The 23,216-nt window shown below is 38.7% G+C and overlaps 1 protein-coding gene across 1 annotated transcript; it reads right to left on the bottom strand.

Moving 5' to 3' along the window:
- Positions 1-240: 240 nt before the first annotated feature.
- LOC124170225 (zinc finger protein 271-like) lies at positions 241-13,590 on the bottom strand. The gene is made up of 4 exons (XM_046548930.1): positions 13,419-13,590; positions 8,149-8,280; positions 4,569-4,641; positions 241-3,805 (listed from the first exon to the last, which is right to left on the bottom strand). Exons 1-4 carry the CDS (start codon positions 13,551-13,553, stop codon positions 1,428-1,430), a joined length of 2,718 nt encoding a protein of 905 aa, XP_046404886.1. The 5' UTR covers positions 13,554-13,590; the 3' UTR covers positions 241-1,427.
- Positions 13,591-23,216: the final 9,626 nt, after the last annotated feature.

Consider the following 23,216-nt stretch of genomic DNA (forward strand, 5'->3'; position numbering starts at 1 on the left):
CCTATTGACGGTGCATTCCGACAAATCGTGACGAATCGCTCAGCCGCGAGTGAAAACAGAGAAATAGGAATAAAATTGCATATCTTTTAACAATGAAAATAAATGGCATGCTGAATTCATTAAATTAACAAACTCGGCCATAAGCCTTTTATTGTGCACTGATATCACATTATTTACAAAATGTGGACAAGAATAATTATTTATACAAAAAATATTCAAAGAACACATGATTAATTCTAAGAAAATTCGGAACCAATTAGAAGATGCCAATTAAGACTGGACTTAAGGCCAGAAACATTGGAGTGAATACTGTGGACGTGTTTAAACAAAAATGTGTAGTGTAGGCTGCTTCATCCTAATCTGATAGCCTGGGTGTGCCCTTTTCTGCAACTACTCTCTTTCAATATCCATTATGAAAATCCAGAAACACATTACTGGGCACGCATTTCATAGAAACATGTAGATGGCCCATCGACACAATATCATCATTCATTTCTCGTTGTGCAGGCGAAAATTAACCATTACACTCCTCCGTGTATCTTGGCATGAGGTTTAATTGGAACATTTGTTACATTTATTTAAATTATCCTGTCCGCAAGACAATGTTGAATGCGTAAACGTGACTTATCAGAGTGAAACCACGGAACATACACAACATGAATAGTCTCTCAATTTAGAGCGCGTGTGGAGGTTGGGATTAGAAATAACAGTGAGAGACTTGGTGCAAAATACGAAATAATAATAATACATCACAATTGTACGTTTACACATGTGGTGGTCAGGGCCACTGTTTGCAGTGTTGGACGTGATGCGGACTATGAATAAACAAGGCTGCGCTCACACGTGTGTGCATGTATGTATCTCTGTCAAGGTAACCACTCACTGCAAAACACTTCCAACAAATGTTACATTGACAAGGTTTATCTACTGTGTGTGTACGAATGGGTTACTAGGTCGCATCATAGCGTAACAGACTCGCTGCAGAAGTCGCAGAAATAAAGCAACTCTCGGGTTGTTTGTACATATGTCTATATCAACGAGGCTCTTTGTCGACAGGGACGCACTAATTCGCCTCACGAGTAGGGTTTCTCCTACGAGTTGTTTCGCATGTGACTCTTAAGTGAACGACTCTGAGTGAAAGATTATTTTGGCGGATTCTGTGTGAAAATGGTCTCTTCTGCGTGCGTTTGCATGTGTCCCACCAGATACCTTCTACAAAAAGAATTTTCGCACATTTTGCACGACTAAGGCTTCTCTCCCGAGTGTATACGAAAATGTGTCACAAAGTGGTTCTTTTTCGGGAGAGACTTTTCACACTCCTGTCATGATTTACGGCCTCTCTCTGTCGTATGCAAACGCATATGATCTTCGAGAGAACATCTCTTTGTGAAATGCTTGCAGAAAATGCTACAAGAATAAAGTTTCTCTCACGTGTGTGTTCGAATGTGTGAGGTGAGCTGACTTTTCCTAGTGAAGGACTTGCTGCACAGGTTGCAGATAAAAGGCTTCTCTCCCGAGTGTTTTCGCATGTGACTCTTAAGATGATCACTATGAGTGAAACACTTGCCGCAATTGCTACAAGAATACGGTTTATCCCCCGTGTGCGAACGAACATGTCTAACTAAGTTACTCTTATCCGAGAAAGACTTTTCACACTCATTGCAAGAAAATATTTTCTCTCCCGTGTGCGTGCGTACATGTCTAACTAAGCTACTCTTTTCCGAGAAAGACTTTTCACACACGTTGCAAGAAAATTGTTTCTCTCCCGTATGTGTTCGAATGTGTGAGGTGAGGTGACTTTTCCTAGCAAAAGACTTGCTGCACAGGTTGCATATAAAAGGCTTCTCTCCGGTATGTGTTCGCAAGTGATTGTCGAGAGTACTCTTCTGAGTGAAACACTTGCGGCAAATGCTACAAGAATACGGTTTATCCCCCGTGTGGGTACGAATATGTCTAACTAATTGGCTCTTCTCCGAGAAAGACTTTTTACACAAGTTGCATGAAAAAGGCTTCTCTCCCGTATGTGTTCGAATGTGACTTTTGAGATTACTCTTCTGAGTGCAAGATTTCTTGCAGATTCTGCATGAAAAAGTTTTCTCACCCATGTGCGTACGAATATGTCTAACTAAGTTACTCTTATCCGAGAAAGACTTTTCACACTCATTGCAAGGAAACAGTTTCTCACCCGTGTGCGTACGAATATGTCTAACTAAACTACTCTTATCCGAGAAAGACTTTTCACACTCGCTGCATGAAAAAGGCTTCTCTCCCGTATGTGTTCGAATGTGACATTTGAGATGACATTTCTGAGTGAAAGATTTCTCGCAGATTCTGCACGAAAAAGTTTTCTCTCCCGTATGCGTACGTACATGTCTAACTAAGTGGATATTACTCGAGAAAGACTTTTCACACACTTTGCATGAATAAGGCCTTTCTCCTGTGTGTTTACGTACGTGCGCGTACAGAATGTCTTTCCTAGAGAAGGACTTGCTGCAGACCTTACATAAAAAGGGCTTCTCTCCCGTGTGAATTCGTATGTGCCGTCGGAGAACACTCTTCCGAGTAAAAGATTTCTCGCAGATTCTGCAAGGAAAAGTTTTCCCTCCCGTGTGCGTATGCACATGTCTAACTAAGTTATTCTTATTCGAGAAAGACTTTTCACACACGTTGCATGAATAAGGCCTTTCTCCCGTGTGAGTACGTACGTGCGCGTAGAGAACGTCTTTCGTAGAGAAGGACTTGCTGCAGACCTTACACATAAAAGGCTTCTCTCCCGTGTGTGTTCGCAAGTGAATGTCGAAATGACCTCTATGAGTGAAAGACTTGCTGCAAGTGCTACAGGAATACGTTTTCCCTCCTGTGTGTGTAATTTTGTGTACGGCGAGGTCCCTTTTCCGAGTGAAGGACTCAGTGCACTCGCTGCATGAATAGGGTTTATCTTCCTCTCTCGGACCCACGTGATTGCGTAGATTTCTAATGCTAGATGACTCTGAAGATAAACGCTGTAAAGTTGATTTCTCTTCCAGAGTGAAACTTCTCGTCAATCGTCTTATATTTTTCTCGTCCCCTTTTCCTCCACTGATTTCCTTGATGAGCACATTTTCTTTTGGCATAGGCTCTTGTCTTTTCCTATCCAGCCCACTTAAAGCCTTTGAGATGGTAGGCTCGCAAGAAATGCTGTGTCCGCTTGATGGAAGTGCTTCCAGAGACACATCTACGATTGATGATTCTGCTGCAGCATCAAAATTACGAGCAACAAAATGAATTTTCATGTGTTTGATTAGCTCCTTTTTGTTGTTGAACACATCTCTGCAGTTGAAGCAATTACATGAATCTTCGTTTGAACTGTAACTGTTCCCTGGATTTTCGATCAAGCAATTAAGTACCTCGTTGTTGCCTCCTATGATGGTCTCACAGCCACTTCTGTCATTTCTACTTATTCTGATAAACCTAAGGTTATGCGAGGTATTTGGTGCATCACAACCACTTTTCTCCCCTACAACAGCCATTGCGGCTCCACCTCTGCTGTTTTTAAGTGATTCAATATCTTTGCTAATTAATTGCCTATCATCTGAAATCGAGCAACTTGATATCTCATCAGTTTCAGAAGCACCACATTTATCCAAGTCTTTATCCATAAGATTTCTTCCTATCCCTACATGGGATACACCAGCCTTGTTTGCTTGTGTCACCAAATATGTCGGACCAATGCATTCATCGATTGAATGATTCAATACATTTCCTTTCGCAAGCAGATATGAAGTTGATGTTGTTTGAATGGGCATTTCTTCAGGAGCAGGGAGCCCTGGAAAATAATTAAAACTATCTCAGTCAAATATGAAATTTTCGACTCCTAAACCTACCATTTAAATCGATTGAATGGATTGAAGAAGCCAGAAATCAGGTGGATAAAATGCAAAATGACATGAAGTTGAACCCAGAAACTCTCGGTATAAGTTAATAGAAGGGAAAAGAGAGGGAAAGGATCACATAACATAAATACGATGAGGATAACAGGGTTGTGGTGGAATGAAAAAGACACAAATCACAAGGTAAAATGATGTATATATTACTACGTAAACACACGTATATACCCTTCACACATCTGGCTTAAAATCGAAGCAGAAAGAAATCAGGTCCTTTTTAGAATTGGTCCTTTGCATGACAGTTTGTGATTTAATCAATTTTGTTTAATATTGGTTCGTCCAAAAGAAGATATTTAAAAATTGGCAAATAATTTTTTTTGCCATTGAATATATTATGAATGTCCAATATTTAGTTAATTAAAAATGTTCCTAACAATGACAATTTAAAATTTTGTGGCACTACCTATGAGTACATACAAAAAATATCTTAATATTTTCCTGAATTATTTCTATTTTAACCCTTGAAAGCACTCACCCACAGTTTCCATTGTGGATTCATTGGCTACTGTCAAATTCTCAATCAGTGATCTAGTCAAAAGTAAAAGTTGCTTCTAATAAAGCATCAACAAATACATCATCCACAATTAGTAACATCAATTCCTCCATATATACAGTAATTTTCAAGCCTTTTAGAGTACTCACAAAATGCCTCTGTTGTAGTCTTCTGGGGCATAGTCAAACTCTCAATTGGCTCCCTATCCTCAGGTGCAGTAGGCTAAAAGTAAGCATCCAAATAAGAATAATGTATTAACTGCAGATTTAGAACTTTTATGGATAGGATTTACTAAAACTTATTTTAAACATTCATTGCCTATGGGTATGTTCTTCAGGCTATCCTGTAAGGTACCTCAAGGAAATTATGGTCTGGAATTTAAATTGCTTCAAGTAAGATTTTTAAAATTACCACTTAACTATACACTAACTATAGTGGAACCCCGATTAATCGTTCCCGCATTGATCGTTTTCCCGCATTCATCGTTCGCCGCTCCTGGTCCCAAATTAAGTTCCATAAAGACAATGTAATTTTATCCCGCATCTATCGTTCCCCGAAGTATCGTTATCCCGCATTGATAGTTTGAAGATCGCGGTCCCGTCGATTAATTTTCCCGCATTCATCGTTTGATAAAAATGAGACGAAGTATTAACAACGTGTTATTTATGGCTAATAAGGACATACACATAGTTTGAATCTTCCCCAGGAGATTGAAATACCATAGGGAGAAGCAGAGTGCCGTGGGACAGTTACATTAGCGCATTTCCAAAGATCCGGTTTCCCCCTCCATTCAGCAATCGCCCTCCCTCGGTTGAAGCTTTCCTCTTCTCCAAAATAAAAAAAGGTCCCAGCTCGAGCAGGAATCGTATTACGACGACCTTAGCTTCAAAATAAAATATCAAGTTACTCGAGAACAGAAGAAACCTTTTTCACGCCTCTCCCTTTCTCGACCGCTTTTTTTTAGATGATTCGCTTCAAAGATCGGGAGACTGGAGACTCCCTCCCTTGCTGCATGAATCACCAATTAGCCCAAAAGATGTCTAAAAATGAATTTCGGTAATTGGTATTACACTTTTATTAGACTGAGATATTAGTGATGTGCACGTAATTCAGTAAAGAATGATACCAAACACGACATATTTCTAACATTATTTAAGAATTTTAAGCAAGGAAATAGTTGGAATAATACGATGGTGATTTCTGGAAAATATCGATATCCTCGCAGCTGATAGTGAGCTTCACGGCAGTTGTTTGGATTTTTTTTTTCAAAAACAGGGCATCTGGATACAATTTATGAGCTATGCTACAAGTCTCACTTATCTGAGTTGCTAACGAAGCGATGTCTTCTCAGGATATCTTGTTTCTCTCTACTAGTAATCTGAATTCATCTGCTCATCTAGAGCTACGCTACTTATAGTTACAAATGAGTGGGTACGTTGCCTTCTCTATAGGATAAAAAAATTTCATTGCGCAGTCATATTGTCATGCTTCACCCTCTGCAGTAAGCTCTGCTTATGCCGTACGCGATAGCATTAGTGCCGAACTTCACCTCGTAGGAGTGGTTCCATACTTTCCGGGGTGGGTTGACTTAAAACTAGCGAGTGTTTTCCTTGTGGGTTCAATGGATTCCAGTTTCATTTTTATTAGTTTTATTCTTATTCGTCTTCGCACCGTGACCCTTCCGAAGACACAAGTGAGAACTCTAAAAGATGGACTGAAAATAATTGATGATGAAGAAAAGAATCTGGGCTAGAAATACGTGAATATTGCAGAATGCCTCGGTATGTCCGGTAGCACATGACGGCAGGGGTTGCGGTAGAGCGAGATCCCTGGTTAAAACAAGAAGTGGGATGAAGCCGAGGAACATGTGTGCGTGCCGCTGACGATTAACGCCACGTTGCCTCAATCATATTAAAAATTTAATTGCACGAAAGGAGCATTTCAAATAATAAACTATTTTTGGCCTTGATTCATCTCATAACCAATCACTGCGACGGCGAAATCAGTTGTTTGAGGCATAGCACGCACATTTCTCTCGTAAATACGTGTACTTGAAATGGCATTTGATGGACAAAGAATTTTTACATCAGGCAGAAATGCATAATAGCAGTGAAAATTCCGAGTGGAGTGCAAACATTTTTTAGCAAGGTGGCTTGTTCCTTTAGGATATTTGAAAGAGAGATAAGTCGAATCAACAATATGACCTAAGTGTTTCGATAAATTAATAATATTCCCGTAATCAGCAAAAATCTTGTTTGAATCCATTAATGAATATCATAATTCGCAAAAATCCAGCGTTTCTTGGGACATAGGCAACCCGGACAAACATTCCGCATCGATCGTTTTCCCGCATTCATCGTTTTTTTCATCCATCCCCCTGAGAAACGACAGATCGAGGTTCCACTGTACCTCTTTTTTACATAGCAAAATCCATGTAATGATCCTCAGAGCATAAGCATATGGAGATGTAAAATGTCTTATTTAATCTTATTCATGATGATTTAACTCCAGATTTTATCTTCGTGACATACACTCATGGAAAATAAATAGGGTTAACAGCGGAGAATAAACTTAAGCATATTTTGGATTACTATTCAGTTTAATAACACCAAACATTTTGACAAGTATGTATAAATTAAGCAGACAAGATATAATGGAAGGCCATTCTGAGTTAGGTAATGAAAATCAGAAATATGTAGATGACCTCCTTATGGGACAAAAGGTGCATAACTCCAATGCGGAAATGTGATGGTTCAATTTACTCTGCAATGAAATTTGATATTTGGTGCTTTCTTTAGGTGCTGTTGCATCTATGGACTGAATACAAATTCTTTTATGTATATTTCAGTACAACGTCATTAGTATGGTGCTTACTTTAGGTGCTGATACATCTATGGACTGAATACAAATTTTATTATGTTTATTTTAGTAGGACATCATTAGCTTTTCTGGAAATAGATCAACCATTCAAAATTTATTTGCTAAAATGGTATAAGACACTGCTTTTTTGTATATGACATTGTTTCACGAGTAATTGCAATATACCCGTGATAAAATATAAACAACAAATGAATATTTCCACACTTAAATATGTAACTCCACCACTGACCAAGGTTACAAAAAACTACGTCATTTTCAAGGTCTCATATTCTCACAGTCAGTTGGATATGTTAAGCAATGGGAAGCCAAGTTACAACTGATGGATCAAACAAGCAAAAATATAGTGAGTTGACTAGTACAGGCACAGAGTGCATTCCACAAAAAAAAGAATCTGATCACAAGAGAGAATACTGATTCTAAAATAAGGAAACAATACATCTGGCATTACATTTGAAGCATATTTAAAAATGGTAGCAAAGTTTCAAAATGGAAACATGCAGAAAAGTCAAAGCATTGATTGCATTGCTCCCGAAGAATGTTAAGGATAAAAGGGATTGAACGAGGAAGTACAGGGAGGAGCAGGAAATAAGAAGAGTCTTTGGTAAATCTTAACTTAAAGGTCAGGTGGAATGTGAGAGGGGAATGTGATGCTTTTGAATGTGTTTCAGAGGTCATATTATTAAGGGTTAAAAAGAGATAAATACCATACATATTAATAGGTACGCAGATAGGAGAGAGGAATGGGAGGGCTGAATGAAACCAATTCTAGGGTTGACGACTTATAATGGCAATACAGTTCATAAGCTAATCAAGGTCAACATTCAATAAATAGTTCATAAATAGTATTACCTGATTAGAAGAGTCTTGATGCATCAGGTTGCTTGTGGTGATATCAGTGCAATCATTAAGCACACATCCTTCGTCATCATTGCTACTCTGATCTTCTTTCACAGAAGAGCACTTGTATGTTACTGGATCACTCTATTGGAAAGAGGAAAACCCATTGATACACTTCCTAATGAATTGATACAAGAAGCAAAAGTGATCATAAACAAAGCTTGAATTACAGGGTTTCCATAAAAAAATAGAAGTTCCCCGAAGAAAGACTATGGCTTCTTGATCAATGGGCATAAAAACAATTGATAAGGAAAATCACGTGAAAAAGTATGATTGAAATCTTCAATCATAGTATACGACTGTGATGATACAATTAAAGTTCTGGAATTAACAATATACACACAGAGCTTACAAAAATTGCGAAGGAAAAGATAGTAGCTCCACTCTTGTCTAGCAGCTCTTTTAGAGTCGACGCAATGCAGAGCAGAGAAGGCACTCTTTCTCTCATTATTTCTTCAGGTTATCAACAAGAATTTTTGCAAAATATTAGTTTATTTCAATTAACCTAATATTAAAAGTTAGTCACAGGAATAAATTTGGAGTTCATTTTTTCATCATGCATCTACATACTACACCACAAGCTGCCTTCGCCTTTTCCTGCCTATGAGAGGAAAACGTTTTCTTTTTGGGTACTCTCCTTTCCCTTGATGAGGATCCCTACTTAACAGGGCACCCGGCAACGGGTTTCATCAGGTGATCCCACATTTTCAAGGAAGTCGAGAATAACCGCTTGGAAACCGGTGACAGAACAAGAGATATACGTAACACTGGGATTATTCATGCTCATGGGAATTGTGCAGAAGCCAACATCACGGACATACTTTTCAAGAAAGAGAGTTATATCTACCCCAGCTTTCGGAAATATAATTTCAATGGACCGATTAGAGATCATTTGTACATTTCTTCATTTCCACAACAATGAAGATAACCATCAACAGATTCCTCCACATCTAAAAAAATCTTTCCCGTTATTTCACACCTAAATGAAAAATTTCAGACATATTTTTTACCAAACTGCAACATTTCAATTGACGAATCGTTGACTCTATGGAAGGGCAGGCTAAACTTCAAGCAATACATTCCTCTGAAGGCATCAAAGTTTGGGATCAAGACCTATGAGCTTTGTGATGCAAATACCGGCTACCTGTGGTCATTCCTGGTGTATACTGGTAAAGACACAATATTTCACTCGAAAATTACTCCAGATAACTCAAACAAGACCACAGAAATAGTTTTAAACCTGGTTGAACCACTGCTAAATCAAGGACGTTGTGTTTCGATAGACAATTTTTATAATTCTCCTTCCCTTGCAAAACTGCTGAAACGTAAATACAGGACTGACTGTGTTGGAACGTTGAGGTTGACTCAAAAGGATGTCCCAAAATACGTAAAGGAGAAGAAACTGCAGAGGGACAAAATATGTGGACGCCACTCTGGCCCTGTTGTTGTTTTTAAATGGAGGGACGAAAAAATTGTGTCACTGATCTCCACATTCCACAATGATGAAATGGGAACGGTATTGAAAGGCAAAAAAGAGATTCGGAAGCCTGTTTGTGTGATAGATTACAATACATGCATGGGTGGGGTGGATCTCAAGGACCAGTTGCTGCATTCCTACCTAACAGAAAGAAAACGCCACAACAAGTGGTATATGAAGTTATTTAGGAGACTATTGAGTGCCGCAGTCCTAAATTCATATATCATTCACAGGGAAAATACGGATAAAAATATGGACCACCTATCATTTCGTGTGCACTTGGTCGAGGGATTATTTTGAAATATGCAACCCCATATGGACAGTTTGTACAAGGCCGTCACTCCTTAGACAGTTAAGTGCCAAGACTCACCGAGAGACATTTCCTGAGGAGAATTCCTGCAACTGGGAAGAAATCAAAGCCTCAAAAGAGGTGTGCAGTTTGTGCCAGGCATGGGAAAAGGAGAGACACCGTTTACTGGTGTGAACAATGTGCAGTGGGATTATGCTTGGATTGCTTCGAACCATATCACACTAAGCAGAATTACTAAGGTAAAGTCATTTAAATATTTCCATATAGTAGTTTGACACATCAAAATGTAATTGCCTATATTAAATGACTCGGTAATGATAGAACTCAGTCGAAGAAATGCGTGAACGCATGAATTTTCATGATGGTTATCATTTCGTAAACATCCAGTCGATCGATTAGTAAATGTTTATCCCCAAATTACTTAACTAGATAACGTGATTATTTAAAAAAATGCATAGTATGTTAGAGATCTTGGACCTTAAACAAAACAAAATGCCAAGTGTTAAAAACCTCAAAAATTATTCATTGTGTTTAGATTACGAGACAAATACGACTATAAATAACTATTTAAATCGTTAGAAAAATTGGCGTATGGTAACGTATTTCTTCACGAAGCTTTGCAAAAAATTTCATCGATATCGATAGAGTTAGAAGAAAGTTATAAATTATTTAATGGCAGCATGCCAAAAAGACGAAATCGTTTAAATCTCATCCGGCCGCTGGGTTGGGATTTAATTAAATGCCCGCCGCGCTTGAGGGGTTAAACAAATCGATGTCACCAACTTTTAGAGAAGTGATGAAATATTTTTGGACATGCGCACGCAGGAAAGGAGACTATGGTCTATGAAGACGCCTCTCGAGTGGCTATGAAGGTTTGGGAACTTAGGTTATGCACTTCTATTCCAGTATTGTTGGACAGCTGTGACTAAATGGATGAATAAGGGTGAAGGCCGCCGGCGTACCCTCCCCGCTCCCCTCTCGAACGCCCCAGATGCACCAAAATTCACACCAAGTGCTTCTTTCTTCGTTAATCTGACTAATATTTGATGTATCAGCATCGTCCAGTGAGAAACAATCATGAAGGAATTACTGAATTACCTGCTTTCCAGTCTGTATTACTTATGTTAGTGTCATTCCTCGTCTTTTGCTGCTGTCAACAAAGTTTTGGTAAATTCTTTCGTGAATCTCTCGCGCGTATTTATAATAAAAGGAATATTGAAATTCAAATTTGAATTTTCATCAATAGATTTTTAAATTCCACAGCATCAAGCTCAGGTATAGTCGAATGAACCGGAGTCTCTCTCCAATATATCATCAGTGGGTAGTCCTTTACGTCGATATTAAAATCCAGCAATTAAAAAAGTCACGGATTGGTCGCCAAACGCATCCTTGCAGAAACGCAAATTGGGTCCCTAGATAACCCTCCCAACGTTTATGTCGCAAATCCAAGTCAACTTACTGCAATTAACAAATAGACCAATGTAAGGGATGAAATACGATTTGATGCTTTCCCGGCGAATGATGTGGGTAAACTCTTTTCGGGGTTCAACAAAATTTATCCCTTAGGATGAGCCACGAGTCGGAGCTTGAAATGTTGGCCATTATGGAAAAATTAACCCGGTGGGAATCCCGAGAAGAGTCTACCCACACTGCAAGGGATGTTGGAATTATGCTTATAGCAAAGGGATGATGCCTCCTTTTTGGGCGGTATTCGCTTGGTACCATCATAATCAAATCCTTTTTAATTTTGTGTTTCTAATTTTCACTCGAAAAGGAATCGATAATTGCAGATTTTATAACTTTTGATAATCCTCCGACGGGGGAGGCAAACCTCCAAAAGTGGGACCCTGTTTCTTCAATTAACACCACACATCCCCCTCTAAACTTGTATTGATAAGTCCTCTTCCCTTTTTTCATCAGACAAGAGTATAGTCTTTCATTCCAATAAAATAAGGCCCTTTGATGACTCCTGTCTTTTCTTATTCACAGAAATTAGCATCTTTTTCTGTCTACATAAGTAATTCTGGTACACTAGCTTTGATGTATCTAACGAAGTTATGACTTTTGCGTCAGCTAAAGTTGCGGGAACGATCATTGCTGTTGCTTGGTTCTTGCATATACCTCTATCAAAGTAGGCAGACGCAATTTCTCCGAAGAAGTTCCAATTGTAGATTATTGTCCTTAATGTTTATTTCATGTGGAAAGTAGAGATGCAAATCGGCTAATTTCTCGCCAGTTTAATTTTCTTCGGATGAATTGGTGAAGAAAATTTTTTACACTATTTTCCCATCAAGAATTCGCGATGTCGACTCAACGCTCTCCGACGATTCCCTTTTTTTCCTCAGTTTACGAGTTTCTTTAGGACTCAATCCAGCAGCCATCATTTTTAGTTTCGTCCGCTGGTATCTCAATATACTTATCCATTAGGGGGAACCTTATGCTTCTTCTTGCACTTACACGCATAAGTATCGCATGATTTCAAATGTTCCCTCAAAAGTGCTTGAGTTTTGTACTTCAACAAAAACCCTACTTTTGGCCTATTTGCATTTTCCGTAAGTATTAGTACGTCCTGTGGTTCCGCTAAATTCACTTAATCACACACAAAATGGAAGGGAAGCGTCTTCATAGTTCGCACATCTTCATAGCCAGTCGATAGGCATCTTCATAAGCCATAGTCTCCTTTCCTGCGTGCGCATGTCCAAAAATATTTCATCACTTCTCTAAAAGTTGGTGACATCGATTTGTTTAATTCCGACGAGGCGCTAAATAAGGGACAAGTCGTCTCATAATTTTTACCTTCTACCATCTTCTGATTTATATTATCAAAGATAAACGACCTCCTAGCAGCATGCACGGGATGAATTTTGCTGCATTAGAGGCGTGGGAGGGGGAGAGGGGAGCATGGAAGGGAAGGGATTGGCCCGCGGCTCTAGCATCCGCGACGCTGCGTGGGCGTTGGAATATTTTCTTCGCGGACGCGGATTCAAATTAGGCATTTTGTGGCTAAATGGTGGCAGATACGTCAAAATGCACGAAATATTTGCCCTGATTGGACAGTAACTCGGCAAAATCTATCGGTAATGACCATAAAATATTATATTTTTCGGATTTTGACCCTCCCCCCCTTAATTGCATTTGAGCGAGGGTCATGGGTCCACGTACAGGTCTCAAATTTTTCAGGCCTTATTTTTGATCGGTCCCACAACTTTTTTCATTGGGCCAGATGGATTTGAAAAAAATCGATTTTTGTGATCCGCCCTAATGTACAGTGCCAAATGGCATTGGTTAAAATACGTTTGGCCTTTTATGATAATAATGATAAAGGTTTCAATATCTGGACTCAGGAAGTCCATGTTTACAGTATTTAAAATTGAGGATTTCTCCCAAACATCCCTTTCTTCCAATATTTTAATTGAATGCGAATTTCATGCATACCTCAGTGGCACCAGTCTCCTTGGGTGATTCTTTCTTGGCCAAAACCGGCATAGAGTCCAGGTCTATCCCAATGGCTCCTGTCTCTTCAGCATCCACCTCTTCACCTTGGGAAGATGTTGAGGCCTGTGCCTGCATATGAGTCCACAATCAGCATCATTAAACACAGAGATACAGATATATAGAAATGGCTTTGTGGTAGAGATGGGTCAATAAGAACCGAACTGCCAAAACGAACTGTTCACTGAAATGAACCGGTTCGAAAATGAACCGTTCTCTAAAACACCCTGTTCATGTCGGCACTGCACAATTGCGGCGTACTCGGTACAGTAGGTATGATCATCAAGAGGCATTTTGAACTGCAGCTTACTCGAGCAAGTGTGTTGTGGGTACAACAGATGGCGGTTAAGAGGGAGGCCATCCAAGGCCGCCAAAGTGCGTCGTAGACGACCGAGCCCCTCCCCTTCTTTCTCTAGTATTCCCCTCTGATAGCCACTAATATTTGAACTGATATTTAAAATATTAGTTCTTTCGAACCGTTCGAAATAACTAATATTTGAACTGATATTTAAAATATCAGTTCTTTCGAACCGTTCGAAATATTAGTTTCCTCGGGGCGTTCGGTTGGGATATTGCATTCATTTTGATTTCGTATTTTGAACATTTGTGGATCTGTGGATGCATCTCCAAAAATATTGTTTAAAACGTGATTCATGAACTTAGGAAACGATTGAACTCATGATTGTGGAACATTTTTTTCGGTCCCTTTACCAAGTTGATCTTTGGACTTAGTTTTTGGCGCCTACGATGAAATTTTTTAATGTGGATGCATCTCCAAAAATATTGTTTAAAACGCGATTCATGAACTTGAGAAACAATTAAAGTCTTTGGACTTAGTTTTTTCAGGTGCATCATCTAACTAGGAGTTTAATTTTTTCTTAAGTTCATGAATCGCGTTTTAAACAATATTTTTGGAGATGCATCCACATTTCACATCACATCGCACTTAAAAAATTTCATCGTAGGCGCGAAAAACTAAGTCTATAACTAAAAAAGAGTATATGATGACAATATAAAATGTGTACATTGTATCCACTATTTATGTTTTTTTTAGATTGGTCCTACAGATAATAACTTTTAACTGGCTTAATCTATATTTTACCCTACGTCGCTTAAGAGTTCTCAACTGATGATAGTGGGAAACACATATTTGGCTCCAAATTACATCAAATTACTTGTTTGTATCTGCAAACTTTGGCAAGCTTGTAATAACCTATTAATTGCACACCATACTAAGATTTCATGTACTCTAAACGCATGATAAACAATATTTTCGACCGAATGACCCTACCTGTTCACTATGAACTGATATTTTGAACTATTCTTTTTACTGAACAGGATCAAAGTGAACGGTTCATAAAAATGAACAGTTTAACCCACCTCTACTTTGTGGGTTCGCCAAAAAATAATGATTCCTATTTATAGCATGGAATTATATCTACACACCACCTTAATACATTCACTTGTGTAATATTCACAGCTTGTGTGTCACATTCATACACACTTAATTGCAAAAAAAGTCCATCATAATAATAGAATAAAAAAAACACTCATTTTATCAAGAAAATGTAGGATTAGTATCAAGTAACAAATCAATCGTAAAGTGTGAATTAATATTTGTCTAATGCTTGAATTTGTGACTGAGACAGGTGTAATTAAAATTGCTTCAAGACATTGCTACCATTACTTTTCTTAACTTTGTCTTATCATCCTCGCATGCAAAAAGTTTTTGTCTCCCGGAGATAATATCCACTAGGTGTTATATTTATCAAAATTCTTATAAAAGGATTCAATTATGGAAAATCTCTCACAAGAGTACAGAAAATTTACAATGCATGCTGAGAGATGGATTAGATGTGATTACTCACATTGCAAGAGTGCAACATACCATTAGCTCAACCTACTGTAATGCCTGGACTTGTTACCAACCTTTGATTCCCATGGCAGCCTTTTCAAAATCTCATGGGTCATTCCATGTCAGTTCATCCAGGCATGACACCCACTGACTCGAATTTTGACGAAACTTGACAGTTTTCATCCTTCTATGTAGGAATACAACAGAGTAAAATATTTCTTGGCTATCTATTATAGTTTTTTTTCACGACCATTTGAAGTTTGGGTGAAACTGCAGTTTTTCAATCAATGCGATCTCCAGAGGCATTGTAACTCCAGAGAGAAATAATTTGTCTCAGCCATAGTTTTTATCCGATTCTCATGAAAATTTGCAGGTTTACTAAGGAAGTCGTGTGGATTCCAAAAACTAATTGAAAACTATCCTATGGGATATTGGATATTATATAAACTCAGGCACCACACCACGTAGTCGCCTATCCCACTAGTTTCTCTGTTTGCAAATGCTGCTGGACATGTATCCATGATCACAGAGCATGGTCACGCTCTGCCAGGCTTGGAAAACAGGAATATTATACTCCCGTGAATGCAGCTAGCTCGATATTGTTTCTATTTTGAAGGAGATTCTAGCAGAAATTATAAGCTTAGTGTATCCTAGCATTAATGAAGTTATTCCAATGATTTTGCATCCATTTTTTTAAGGTCGCTGAAAATATTAAGCAAGAGTGAAATCATGCATGGATAATCTGCAACATGGATTAACCGCAACTGGATAATTGGGAGTCTGCTGTATTTACAACCTCCTTGCACGCATTCCTTTTTCTTTCACTCTGCATGTCCCTTTTCCGTCGCTGTAATCATCTACGATATTGTCTTTCTGCTGAACAAAAATCATGGATGCTAACAGCAATTGTAATGCCATGCTTTAAATTAGCAGGGTTCCCACTCTTACTAAATAATAAAATTCATGCTTTTTCCCGGTTTTCACGGTCTCAATGTCGTCAAATTCACGGCCTGTTGATATGCCATTTAGGGTGGAAATATTGCTCACGTTACAATAATCAGCCCCACATTGACTACAAATTTAATAAACACGACAGACGCCGTGAGTGCAAACGCAGCAATGAACATGCTATCTCTCCTTATGTAACCTATCATTAGTAAAGTGCAGGTCCTGGTTGTGAGCGGAAAAATGGAAGTAGTAGGGTGGCAGGGAAGTAAAGATGTGTCTGATTTTTCGCCAGGGTTAATGATCACTTTACCAGTTCTTCCAATCACAGGTTAATGTGTAGTCATGGCACACGGACCAATAACTGCCCTGCAAATACACCTGTCTAGATGAATGCATGGACAGTAGGGTGGGCCGAAAAAAGGTTTTTTTTCCTGATCAAATTTGCCCTATGCGGGAAAGTTGCGAAATGATATAAGGATCTAGCACACAAAATTTTTTTCAAATCAGATTATATTAACCACTGCCGCCCGAGCTCTAAAGTTTAAAATTTTGCGAAAAATCAGGCTGATTTCAGAATCAAACGGCTATGAAGACGAATTTTATGAAAATATGGGATAATGGATAATATCAAAGAGTGAATACATATTTTTAGTTTATGAAAATGAAATTTGAAGTTTTTTTGACAAAATCTATGGTTAAAAAAATGTCTATGAATTAACAACAAAATTAGAGTATAGACCACCCGCACAACACAACTCATTTTTGCCTACATTTCTAAAACTCCATTTTGGGGGCTAAATTGCAGGTAAAATAATATTTATTTCGATTGAATTTCATTTCTTATCAAATAAGTCATCATATGGTAGTAAATAATACCACAAAAAGCAATAATAAGGTAAATTATTTGAAATTAACATCAATCATAATGACGAATAACGTACCTGTGGAGCTATTTTCAACAAGAAATTCAACCAAGGCTGAGAAAAAACAGAACCTGAACACCAAGCATTTCACTAAGTAGCTCTCTGCTAGTTTCGTAAAGAAACTACCCAGAACTCACCACGAGGAAGAGGCTACCATCGAGTTCCACCCGTGTCCCCCCCAGCCAACCTTCCAAAGGATTACGGGAGGATTGACGCAATGGTTAGAATAGAGGGAAAGCGTACCAGGTGTGGAGTGGAGTGCGTGATATTCGTTTCACCCGAAAATTTCATGGGTAATGATTTGCCCACTTATGAAGAGATGATGAAAATGTTTTGTACTCTCGGTACATTGAAGAAGAAAGTTAAAATACCATTATTTCTCTGCCGGTAATCGCGGAGACAGTGGCTTATGCCATTGAAGGCATTTGGCATAGATCCTCTATCCCAGCTGTTGGATATAGGCAAATTGTTTGACAAATTATTCAATATCATGGAAATAATCGCAATATTCTTCTATCTGTCAACAAGAATGCTTTAATTGATCTGAAGCAAGACTTTCTTCGTCACGCACGTCAGTTTTTTGATGTTGCGGAATGTAAATTGCTTTGGTGAGTCTCATTCTGTTTGTGATGTTCTTTCGAAAATGCCTTGTTTAGAATGGGAATTCCCTAAGGACAGAGAATTGGCAGGAAAATGAAGATAGGCGCCATCGATGTGCAGGAGACCAAAAATAGGAAGACAAGGCTTTGCAGGTTGGAAGGAAAAAAGGAACACCCGAATGTTCCACCCTATTTTGTCATAACACTTCTGTTCGGAAGACTCAGGTGATTAAATGACATTGAATGGAGAGTTATGTGATGCAACTGAAGGAGAGGATTTCATGGAAAAAGTTTAGTGTAAGTAATTTGAAATTGCCAAGATTTGCATCATCCTGTGAATAATTCTGCATGTCAAACCATACATCTGCAGCACTTGCATCTGCGCACCTAATGGATATCGGGTTGGTTACTCAAGGAGTCAATGTACTTTTTGTTGACAAGAACAAAGTTAGAAGGGAAAGAGAAAGATTGCGCACGTCTCTTCGGAGGAATGTGGGAACTGTTAAACTGCAAGCGCTTTACTTCGATGGGAGGAAAGACTCTGCTTTCGTTTATAGTCAATCAAAAAAGTGAAAAACAATAGGTGAGGAGCATGTAACTCTCGTTCAAGAGCCCGGTTCACGCTACTTATGGCATGTCACCCCATGTGTTAGCAAAGCTATTGGCCTCTAAGATTCCATAACGAATTTTCTAGGGGAGGAAATGATCATTATCGATGGAGTCCAAGCAATTGTGTGCGATGGAACTGAGGTTAACACCGGAAGCCATGCCGGAGTAATCAGGAGAATGGAAATGGCCCTAAGAAGACCTCTGCATTGGTTTGTTTGCCTGCTTCATTGCAATGAACTATCGTTCAGAACCGTCATAAGAACTGATGACCCTGGCAAAATTTGTTATCGAAGTTTACGCTCCAATGCGGTTTTCAATAAAATTGAGACAATATTGTACAGAGGTCCCGAAGCATATTATGAACATGATTCTTCTTATGAAATATATAGATAAAGACATCAGATTACACTGCTACTCTATGATTCAGGGAAATTTAATTTTGCCCACCCAGAGAATATTCCGCTTGTAATGTTAGCCGATGAACGCAGACAAATTCGTGCAATGGCCATCACAAATACATTGAAATCGAGTGAAACTCAGCAGGAGGAATTGAGGAAATTCGAATTTTCCAAAGCTAACCTTCGATGGAGTGAAGAGTTCTCGGGATCACCACCGGGTCAGGAATTCCATATCTGTCGACGTTTCGATGTCAGGGCTGTGAATGAACACTTCACAGCCCTGAGGACGATGACCGAGGCGGACATCGAAACGTCGGCAGATATGGAGTTCCTGACCCGGTGCGATCCCGAGAACTCTTCACTCAGTCCATTCGCCAGGGAAGCACGAAATATTTCTAAACTTCGATGCTCAAAATTATATTGACTTGGTTGACTGTGAACCAATTGAGGTAAATCAACCACCAACAGTAGCTGGGAAGACAAAGAAAAACTTGGAAGACCTTGTTACGGAAAGATCTGTATTAGAAGTACCTTTTCCCTGCCATACACAAGCAGTTGAAAGGATGGTACAAATGATAATGTTAGCATCAAAATCCGTGTGCAGTATAGAACGCAGGCATGGATGGGCATTATCGTGCATAAGAGACGGATAATAATAATAAAATAGAATAATTTTCTCAGAGTAATTGATGTGCTTTCACAATCGTGTCTTTCGGAAAGTTGGCTGGGGGGGACACGGGTGGAACTCGATGGTAGCCTCTTCCTCGTGGTGAGTTCTGGGTAGTTTCTTTACGAAACTAGCAGAGAGCTACTTGGTGAAATGCTTGGTGTTCAGGTTCTGTTTTTTCTCAGCCTTGGTTGAATTTCTTGTTGAAAATAGCTCCACAGGTACGTTATTCGTCATTATGATTGATGTTAATTTCAAATAATTTACCTCATTATTGCTTTTTGTGGTATCATTTACTACCATATGATGACTTATTTGATAAGAAATGAAATTCAATCGAAATAAATATTATTTTACCTGCAATTTAGCCCCCAAAATGGAGTTTTAGAAATGTAGGCAAAAATGAGTTGTGTTGTGCGGGTGGTCTATACTCTAATTTTGTTGTTAATTCATAGACATTTTTTTAACCATAGATTTTGTCAAAAAAACTTCAAATTTCATTTTCATAAACTAAAAATATGTATTCACTCTTTGATATTATCCATTATCCCATATTTTCATAAAATTCGTCTTCATAGCCGTTTGATTCTGAAATCAGCCTGATTTTTCGCAAAATTTTAAACTTTAGAGCTCGGGCGGCAGTGGTTAATATAATCCGATTTGAAAAAAATTTTGTGTGCGAGATCCTTATATCATTTCGCAACTTTCCCGCATAGGGCAAATTTGATCAGGAAAAAAAACCTTTTTTCGGCCCACCCTAATGGACAGTGTCTGCACATGACTCGCCCTTGAAACATGATCGAAATATCGATTTTTCTTTTCACCTGTCAATTGTAGTTATACAACAAATTTGGAGAGACTTTCAGCATTTTATGATGATCATCAAGGCTATTTCCAGGTTTTTTTCACGGTAGACTAAATTCACAGCTTACTCACACTTTGAAGGTTTTCCAGGTTGAGTGGGAACCCTGATTAGGGATGCTTTTAATTAGGGTTAATCGTGAGTCTGCTGTAATTAGTCTACTATAAAAACTGTGTCAATCAGCGAGTATCCCAAACTCACCACCTTGGTTCCGGCATCACTGTTTCTGCAATCATCCCCTTCATCCGAATCGCTCTCCAGCCTCAGACAGAAGCTCTCCTCCTCATCGTATTCCTCCGATTGCTGATCCTCGGGAAGATCACCTTCGGATACATCCGCCTCCGCACCACCTTCGGGGGCCTGTCAATGCACAAGGTATTCAGTATTTATTTAAGTTCAACGAGTTCAAAAACCACATCAAAGGTTTATGGGATTGCCTCACGGGTAAGCCAGAGTTGGAACCCTTCATTTGCCCATTGGCGGATTGGCGGTGGTTTCTAGAACCATTTTCTGGATAGGTTCCTTATCTGTGATTGACTGATTTTAAAGCTATCATATCTAATTGGTCCAAAAAGTTATTGAAAAATATCCTAAGAATGAAGATACCTAAATGAAAAGTGAGATTCTGCATGGAACAGGATAAGAACTGTGTACTGTGAGAGACACAATATACTCTAGAGCCAATGAACCAACCATGTAGTCATAACTATGGCACAAGAGAACTTGGTTGAGGAAAAAGACAACACTATCATGTTTAGATGATTAATAAGTAGAAGATACAGACAATGACCACGTAGCATACGCCCTAACAACTGTGGAATAATAGTAGCATTGATGGTTTTACTCCGCCAAAGTGTGATAAATGTTTGCTTGTCTACATTAAGGAAGCTAATGTGATTAATATTCCTCTTATTAATTTGCTCGATTTATTACATCACTTTTGCAAATTAAAGTACCCCCAGAGGGAAATAATTTGTCTCAGCTATATTTTTCATCTGATGCACTATGAAAATGTACAGGTTTGCTGTAGAAGTCATGATGATTCCAAAAACTAATTGCAAATATCCTAAGGGATAGAGGAAATTCTATAAAATCATATTTCATTAAATTTTAGCCTCTAAAATATGGTTCTATAAAACATCAAATTTTGACCTGAGGCAATATGTGAAATATAATATTTTTTCTAATATTCCCTACAGTATGACCCACCACCAACAAAAATAATATTTATGGCCCTTTGTTTGCTTTGTTGTGAAAAAAATACTTAAAATGAATCCATTTTCACAACTTTGGCAGTCACTGTTGGGTCCTCCTTCAAGTGTGATGAAATGCTTGTGTTAACTGCTTTCTCTATCTAAGTAAATACTTATGACATGAATCTCATACATAATATGTTCCTAAATTAAAACATTTTTTAAGTGTATGTTGTTTTTCTCCTGATAAGAAAAATGTACTTTTGAAATGCAACATTTTAAGGAATTCATTAACCCTTTAGCTGCGGGAGCGTCAAAATTTTTCTGCCACTGTGTGCGGGACATGAACGGGGAAGATATTTTTCCGTCGACCCCGGGCGTGTGTCTAGCAGGTAGTGGACCCTCATAATCCGGGACTACCTACCCTACCCCCTGACGACAGACCATGAATACAATTGAGCCCTTTCTAAGAATCATAATTGGAATTAAAATATTTGATCGTTACTTTTTCGAAATTGAATGTAAATGAATTTTTTTCCTCAAATTTGGCCAGCATGATATTTTTATGAGCGATTTGATATCAAACAGTAAAAAAATCCATTGATTTTTAACCATATTCCTCAACATTTCAACCATACTTCAGCCGATTTGAAATTTGGGGAGCATTTGGAACGTATGTTTGGATGCGGTAGGTAAAGATAATGGATAATAAAGGTTATAATAGGCATTCTTATGAAGGTGGTCCGATATTACACCAGATGAGGAGCTGTCGAACTGGAAAATCTTACGAGTAAAATCATCAGTCCTGGACCAAGAAGATGATGTGGATTCAATGTCTTCAGCCAAATTGAATGGACCACCATCGCCGGAATCATTTGTATCATCCTCATCCGTCTCAGTATCCCTGGTAGACACAGACACATCGGAAAAATTTCCGTCCTCACTCTTACAATCAGAGTCGAATAAAATATTGAGAACTTCATCCACGAGAGAAACCTTTCTCCTTTTTGGCCGAGATGGCAAATTTTCACTATCCATAGTGAAAATAAATGAAGAGATTCACAAAATGTAGTCACTCGAGTAGGTACTTGATTAGGAGCAAACGTATACCACCGAATCTCTGGAAAAACTGAGCAAAGATCAATAGAGCATGTGGAAAAGACGGGATATTCGAAGGGAAACCCATTCGGTGGGAAATCCAGAACGAGATTATAATACTCAAAGGAAAGAAATGTCCTTGGTAATTACGCAGGTGCGACAGACCCACCACCGAAAGTATAAGAAAGAATAACCAATGCTTTCAAATAAGTTTCCCCGGCTAATGGACAATGACAAGATTAAAAAATTCCTAGGAAATGTAAGGATTCATTGGAATTGTTTTCTTCGTGAATGTGCCGCGGAGAGCAGAGAGACCTCTCTCTCGAAGAAGGGATAATCTGGGTAGCACTCCCCGTGGTGAGGGTGCCCAGTCCTCGAAAGACGCCTTTGTGCTCTGCCACTAGGTTGGGTCGAGTTCAAGCAACCGCGGAAAGGATGGCAATAAAATCCTAAGGGAAGTCTACCAGTGGTAAGAAAATCTGGTCAAACGTAGAAAAACGTTTTTCCCGCACTCAACATGCAGAACGTTTAAAAACGTTCCCGCAGCCTAAGGGTTAAACTAACCCATCGTTGCTGGGGATAACTTGAT

This window comes from Ischnura elegans, chromosome 13 (assembly GCF_921293095.1).
Source record: "Ischnura elegans chromosome 13, ioIscEleg1.1, whole genome shotgun sequence".
Classification (NCBI taxonomy): Eukaryota; Metazoa; Arthropoda; class Insecta; order Odonata; family Coenagrionidae; genus Ischnura; species Ischnura elegans.